Source organism: Merops nubicus, unplaced genomic scaffold, assembly GCF_000691845.1.
Source record: "Merops nubicus isolate BGI_N331 unplaced genomic scaffold, ASM69184v1 scaffold19201, whole genome shotgun sequence".
In the NCBI taxonomy this organism is placed as follows: Eukaryota; Metazoa; Chordata; class Aves; order Coraciiformes; family Meropidae; genus Merops; species Merops nubicus.
In genome coordinates, this window is record NW_008586498.1 from 4,778 (window position 1) to 12,586 (window position 7,809).

Consider the following 7,809-nt stretch of genomic DNA (forward strand, 5'->3'; position numbering starts at 1 on the left):
AGCCTCGACATGCTCTGTTCTCTGTATCTTCCTATAGCTTGCCGTTCCTCTAGGTATGATTACTGTACTTTTAAACTGTTTTGAGTGTTAATAAAATTTATAGACCTTGTTTTAGTAATCTGAAGCCTCCCTTGCTGCCTTAATTGCTGGGATCTGTTTTACACTTGTGCAAAGGCAACAAGACAAACCACTGCTTCAGTATGAGTAATTTTGAAAGCGTGGTGACAGCTCATGTCTGAGCTGGGTAGGAGATAACTGTATGATGCAGAACCCAGCAGAACTGTATCTGCATATAAATAGACCTAATCAGAAATGCAAATTGCAATCAGAAGAAATTTTAAAAGCCTACAATAACTGTGGAGATTAACAAAAGGTCAAACACTTGTATTGCTGAAGGTTTTAAAACTGTTGTCAGTGGCAATTCTTTCTTTATGAGCAAAACGTGGAAAAGACAAGTATATGCCAGTCTAATCAATGACAGACAAATTCTTTCTATATTTCTTCTATTATTACGACTGTTCTGTTGTTACTCTTCTTTTACACTGTCAATCTCATCTTATGTTATTCAGGAAGACTCAATGAAACGAAAACAAAATGAAGCCAAAAATAGTGTGAAATAATATAGGTAATTTACATGACTACACACAGAGGGCATTTCTCTCTTTTTTATATCCAGGAATGACAATCCAAACCTTCACATGTTAACATCTTTAGGTAAATGCAAAAATAAATTATGGCTACGGTTTACTGAAACTGCCAGATTGCTTCATAGCACTGTGCAAATTGTATGGTCTTCTTTCACACTAAAACAAGCTTAAGACTCTACCAGAATAACATTTTAAAAATGTTATTCAACAGTTACAAATGTTGGTCTCCTTCTCTTATGAAACAATTTTTTTCATCAACAGTAGTTAAGAAAAGTACTTTTGAAGGGAAGTACCTGATATTGTATGTCAAGAATAAAAAGAATATGTAAGTCTTTATCATTTCAAGGTGTTCTAAATACAAATTGTCACAGAAGTCAAACTGAAAAATAAAATCGTCTTTAACATTACAGCTTTTTTATGTCCTTTCCTGTGACAGATTCTTAGGATTTGAAGCACAAATGTTCACCAAACATTTCTTTCTCTTTTGACTGGATTGCTTTTGAACAAACTAGTGAGTGAAGAGAGCCATCTAGTGCCATACCTTGGAATTTTAAAAAGGGTTTTCACGGGATGCATGTCAAACAAAGGAGGGTCTCCATCCCCCAGTTCAATAGCTGTTATTCCCAAGGACCATACGTCACATCGAGCATCATACGAGTAGTCATACTGCTGTTCACAAGCAATGACCTATCAGAAAAAAGGAGAGAAAACAACGCTTTAACCTAATGTACAATTTACACCATCCTATTGTGATGTGAAAGTACTTTTTTGAGTCGTGTCTAAATTCCGATGTAGCTTTCAAACCTAACTCTTTGCCTGTTTATCCCAGTTAGGAAAAGCCCTGCAAAAAAGTGTAACAGTGAATTAGAATTAAGGTTTGGTATCTTATCTAAGAAAAACTGAAGTTAAAGGGAAACTCTCCTTAAACAGCAGAAGTGTTTTACATCACGAACGTGATGCACACTTCCAGCTGACCCGCTGCTTGCAGTTTAAGCATAAGCTGACTATTCATATAAGCTGGAAACAACTCTCCATCTAAATGTCAGATTCAAGCTGAAGTTTAAAATTAGCCATTATCTTTGCAAAGGGATGAGGCAAAAATCACAGCTTTACTGCATTCTATTCCATCATGATTTATAATCCTGCCTCAAGTTTATCTTCCCAAATCTAATCAATTAGACGAACTGCTCTGAAAATATCAGCTCCTCAAATATTGCTAATATTGGTCTCCATTATTTTTCTCACAGTTTTAAGTACTGTAAATAATTTGTACTTAAACAGAACTTTTGAGAGCATGTCTCAAGGTGGCTGGATCTATGTTCCAGAAGAGATTTTTTTTCAGTTGTGTATTACTTCTGAGTTCTTGTGTTCGGGCTTCAATTTGGGACAATGCTCTGCAGAGATGCCAACACGCAAGTCAGCACCCCAGGCAGCTGCTGGCAGAGAGCCACTTGCAGCCTGCTGTAAGTAAACCTTTCCTGCAGAAACTGCTGATTCCAGCTTGACCTCTTGGTTACTTTCTCCATAAGCTGCACCTACAAGAGGTGTTTCTGCTGCTTTTGGTAGAGATTCTATCTAACAGGCCCACAGGACCTGTCTATCTCTTACTCTGGGACTCATGACACCACGATACATCACTCATCATTTATCTTACTAGAAATCAGGGGTGTTGAACATACTAGTTAAAATAATAGCAAAATATATGTTTATGTATTTATTTGGCAGTAAAGTTGGACACTAGTTAATTCCTTTGCTATGTGCTAATAGTTTGGTTCTTCCAGAACAAATCAGTCCAGAAAAACTAAGGCCTTTCCCGAATTCTTTATACCAATATTTTGAGAAGATGAGATTTCTCTCTTCCTCCTCAAGTTTTTCAGGTTAGTATGCCAAAGAATTTTCTTCTTATACCCTCCTGACAGTGGTATTTCCCCTTTCTTGCTGTAGTGTCAAAGAATCTTCTGATAAGAGTATTAAACCAATGTTTCTTAACTATTGTCTGAGGAACACTGGTGATCTGTAAGACATGATAAAGTGGTCAGTAAAATATCTGAAAACTACCCAAGTAAAACATACATACACATTCCCCTACACATCAGCTATCAAATAAACAGAAGGGGGAAAAATGAAAGGAAGCACTGCAAAACAGGGTTCAGGGATTTTTTTCTTCAACTTGAAGAGGCAAAGGTTTGTTAGCTAATGTGGTGTTTTTCAAAGTGTTCACATAAATATCATGTTCCCATCTCCCTTTTCTTTAACAGAGTGTCTTAAGTGAAAGTTCTGAAATATTTCTTAGTTCTTCAAAGAGTTCATTATAGACTTTATCTCATCCCAAAGATCCATCTTGAAAAAGATGAGTCTTACTGTGCAGTAGATAGATTCTGTTCAGCTCAAGCAGAGCACTTTAAACCATAACCCTTATTTCAGAGGCCCATATGGTAATTTTATCTACTTATAGCATGCCTTAGATAGAAGGAGAGAAATCAAATCTGATGCAAAAACTTGTAAGAAAGTCAGTGTGGAGATCCATCAGAGATACTTAGATGATATACTTTAAAGAGGCCATATTTGGTGTTGGCTGCAATTTCTTTCACCGCAGTTTTGCTCAGTGATTGAAAAGGAAGCTTATATTTCTTAATTATTTTTGTTTCTTGATATAGCTCCTCAAATCATCTGTATACTCCAGGAAACTTCCTCAAAAAAAAAAAAAAAAAAAAAAGAAAGCAAGTAATCTTCCAAGGCCATGACTCAGAAGTTGTGAGGAGCTTACCCATATGTGACTAACTGAACACACTGTGTTCTCCTTCCTTTTTTAACACATTAAAAATATTTATGTGCTTGGTTAAAAAGCTAGAGAGACCATCTCCTGGAAGTGACTACCTCAGAAGTTGCCTGGTTCTCATCAGTGTGCTAATTCTTCTGAAATATTTGTCTATTTTATCTCAAACTCTGTGATGTAGAAGACTATATTCTCATTTTCAACAGAAGGAAAAGAAAGACTACTCAAGGTCACACCAGACTTTGTCAGCAGTACCACTAACAAAGCCCATCTCCCACATTCAAAGAAAATACCACTTTTTCCTCTATAAGCACATGACAATTGCTTCTAACTACAGGCTGATAGCTATGCATCTCGCTCTTAGAAAGTTTAACAAGGTACACTAAAATAATATGAGCATCAGAGGGCTTTGCACTCATAACAAATGTGCAAAAGAAAGTATTCTGCAATTGCCATTTTAAAAAAGAAAACAAATCTTTGAGCTTTTCTCAGCTTTTCAATGTATAACCTACCAAAGAGAAACAAATGCATTTTCTGCTCCACAGCTAACAGCTCCATCTCCAGTAAATATGGTACATGGCAGTAAAATGGCACTACTGCAAAACACTGGCACACTGACCAGGGGAATTAAACACTATCAGATTCTTCTCTATTCTAGTATCAGAGCCTGCAGTGATTCTTTCAGAAAAATATTCTCCTTAATCTGCATTCCCTTTGTTTACAAAAATTCAGCCAGTGGACCATGCAACCCAGTATTAGCTTGACTATAGTAAGATTAGACTCACAGAAAACATACAAAACACCTGCTCTTCTGACACAGAGTATGCACCATGTATATCAATTTAATGATCACTTCGGTTTGAAACAAGTTTTCAATTTCAGTGGTATTTATTATTATAATCTTACCCATTTATGCATCACTTCGAGAAATACAAATGCCACTAATTTTAATTTTTAAAGACAGAATTAAATTTTACAGCTTTTTCCTTGATGAAAGGTGTATGTCAGAAATTTGCTTTCTGTGCTGGCTAGCACGTAACACTCTACTTTGAAATCCGAAGAAGAAAGAGTTCTCTCGAACCTAGTGTACAAACTAAGTCCTTGAGAATGCCCCAGTCCTGTTTTGCCTTGAAAACTATTGCAACTCCCTGCAGAGCAAAAATCTCTAAAAGCCAAATACAAACAGGAAAAATGCCATTGACTTATGTTTTGTCATGTTTCTATCTCTATTATGAACTCATAGATGCTTATTTTTTTGGAAACATCTGTCCTTTTTGGTGGGAGTTTTGGAGCTAAAAGTGCTGCTCAGCACTGCTGATGCCTGCTCAGCATTTTTTTAACCTACCTCGCCTAGTGGGGCACGAAGACAGAGAGCCCAGAAGAAATTATCTGAAACTGAAGAAAAATGCTACTTCCTTTCTCTATCTTGTGCAGACATAATCACATCTGTACCTATTTTCTATTCAGCAAAATCCTTCCCTGCTTGTACAAGCGAAAAAGAAGCGGTAGTTTGCTTTCCTGAAAACACTGTGTTCATGTCAAAGCTTCAGGGGGCGATACAATTAATCTTGAGCTTTGCCAGTAAGCACCATGGAAAGAATTACCAAGTCTTTCACTTCTGCACTGGCTGGTTATCTGCACACAGTGGCCCAGGTTGCTAAGGAGACAGGCTGTCACCTTTTGTATTAGTTGTAATATCATCATGATTTCATGTCTGTGTAGGATGGAAAGCACCTAAACACCACACAAACAGACAATGGAATGATAGTCGTCAACACTAACTGTGCCAAGTGTAACACCGGGACAGGGTGTGGTGGTGGGAATTCACTGGTCTAACAAAGGCAGCACCTAAATAAATCAGTGACACTAACTGGAGGGAATTTAAAGAAACCAGTGATGAGGCATTCTGTGTGATTTATCACCTCTACAGAAACACAGAACTTTGCAGAGCTACACAAGATGATTCACACCCTGACAAGAAGACTTTATATTCAAGGATATAATTCACTTGTTCTGAAATCAATGCAAAGATTTCTTTGAATTTCAGCAAGCCCGTAAGTAGATCATGAGTGGATTTAAAAGGAAAACAGGTAATACAGAGAACTAGCTGTTATTTGTACAGCTGTCATACTGACTTGTGGGCAGAGAAGCTGTATGTACATTTAGCTGAAGCAAAATACATCAAGTCCTTTTAAGTTTACCCAGAATTACTACTAGATGCGAATTTACTTTCATTTTGCCCCAGCATATACAGTGCACGTCCAAGGTGCAGCTGCAAGCATTCGCAATACTGAGAGCAGCAGTACAGATGTGCTACCTGGAGACGACTGCCACACAATTAGTGCTGGTGGCCCACCCACAGAAGGGAGGCGGGAGTCTGAAGAAAGGTGGTGCTGTACTCAGCTGACGTAGCTAACTAAGCAGCTTATGAGGTGTGCAAGCACAATGCTGAAAAGCACTGCATATGTAAAATGAATGTGGCACAAAATTATCGCCCTTGCTGCAAGGAGAAGAAAATTGCTAGCTATGCAAGTCAAATGAAACAAATCAGCTGAACTTCTGTGCTGCACCTGACATTATGAACTCAATCTACATAGGAAATATAATATTAAGTTCTCATTCCTACGCACTGAAAAAAAAAAACCAAACCTTTCAAGACAACATGTAGCAGCACTGGGGATACTGAATCATCCAGACCCAAGTGGTCTCTATCCGTCCCTCACTTCCTCCTTCCCTCCCTCCCCTCAAGCACACTCACATAATTAAAAAAAGAGCAAATTTTTGATTGAAATCAGTTCTATATTCCCCATTTTCTTATTTGGATTTCAGTTCCTTATTTATTATCATCATACAAATATTTCCATTGTGTATCAGAAAATTATTATATTGTTAGAAACGTTACCAAAATAAAAAGTCATGATTTAAATAATTTGTATGAGTAATTATCACAATTCATGTTGATTCACTGAAAGTAAATGATATGTCAAGTAGTCAACTGTGTTTTAACAGCTGCAAGTAATCAATTTTTATTTTTAACCCACCCAAATGAAATATTTCTGAGACCATCAGCCTGCACTGGCAGCAGGCTACATTTGCAGGATAACATAATACTTTTTAGTAGACCAAATCATACAGCAAGGAAAAACAGGTAAGGTTTTGAGCACACAGATCTACTCTGCTTTGTACCACAATACCATCACAGCTTTAACCCTACTAATGGCTTTGACACATTTTGTTTCTGAACCAGAGATCTACTCCTGAGGAGTAAGGATATACACTACACACCTCAAAAAGATTTGCAAATGGTGTTTCACAAGGAAATTGAAAACTCAGAGGCAACTCCAGCCTCATAAGTAAACACATTTCATACAGGGAAATATGCAGAGCAATGTGGTACTGAAATAATTTTCTCTACTGTTCTAGGGTTTGGGGTTTTTTTGTTTGTTTTGTTTTTTTTTAAATTTAAAAAACAAAACATGAAAGCTTTACAACCCCTCCATTGCTGCTGTTTAGAACAGAACAGAACAGAAGCATTTGCTACCCCTCCACAGCCCTTCTCAAGATTATGGCCATATTATCAAGGTTATCAGCAAAGTTCCCTGAGGTTGCCTCAAGCTGCCATGTCCTTTTCAACCCTCTCCTGCCATGCTAGCCAGTGAGGAGTTCAGCTCTCCTGGAGGCAAAGGAGGATGTAATACATACTGCCAGATCCTGCTCTGCAGGAAGAGCTCCCTGGTGCTGTCCTGCTGTGCTCTCTGCCCCTCTTGTGTGCTATTTCCCTTAAAGAAACCTCTCTATTCCAATTCAGCTTTCTGAATTCCACTTTCCTTTTGGACTTTAAGCATCTTCTGTGTAACTCCTCACAACTCTAGCTTGTTAAAGCTTGGGTTTGAGAGCCACAGAAAATTAAGAAAGTAAGCAGGAAAAAAAAAAATAGGGCAGAAACTGCCATTTATTTTGTTTCTTTATTCAGTTCCTAAAGATCTGTGTTCCAAAAAAGATAACTTTAAGTCATGCCAGTCATGGCATCTCAGATCACAGGCATTTTAACCATATGTGGCCATTTAGAGACCTAATTCTATCCCACATTCTGTGCCACTGACCTGCTCTAAGTCCTTAAGCAACTCATTTCATGTCTATGTCCCTCAGTTCTTTCACACAGCCTTGTCCTATCTATTTAGAGCAATGGTTTGCACTCTTCTTCCCTCTGCTTTCCTACATTTACACTGCAGTGGCTCCTCTCCAGCACATCCATACCTATTCACCACATGTCCCAGAGGACCAGGCTCAAACTCAGTACTGCATTTCAAATGGATAGCTAATATTCTCTAAAAATAATTTCTAACACACTGTGGTGTCCCACTACTTTCATCTCTCGAAAGCAGG

General features: G+C 37.9%; 1 protein-coding gene across 1 annotated transcript in view; it reads right to left on the minus strand.

The window, feature by feature from the left end:
* Positions 1-1,188: 1,188 nt before the first annotated feature.
* The window catches only part of LOC103780974 (myosin-IIIb-like), a gene marked incomplete at both ends in the record, with an annotated part of 20,458 nt that continues 13,837 nt past the window's right edge, over positions 1,189-7,809 (minus strand). Inside the window, one exon of the mRNA XM_008948679.1 lies at positions 1,189-1,334. Within this exon, the coding sequence (XP_008946927.1) occupies positions 1,189-1,334 (146 nt within the window). The remainder of the gene's footprint in view (positions 1,335-7,809) is intronic.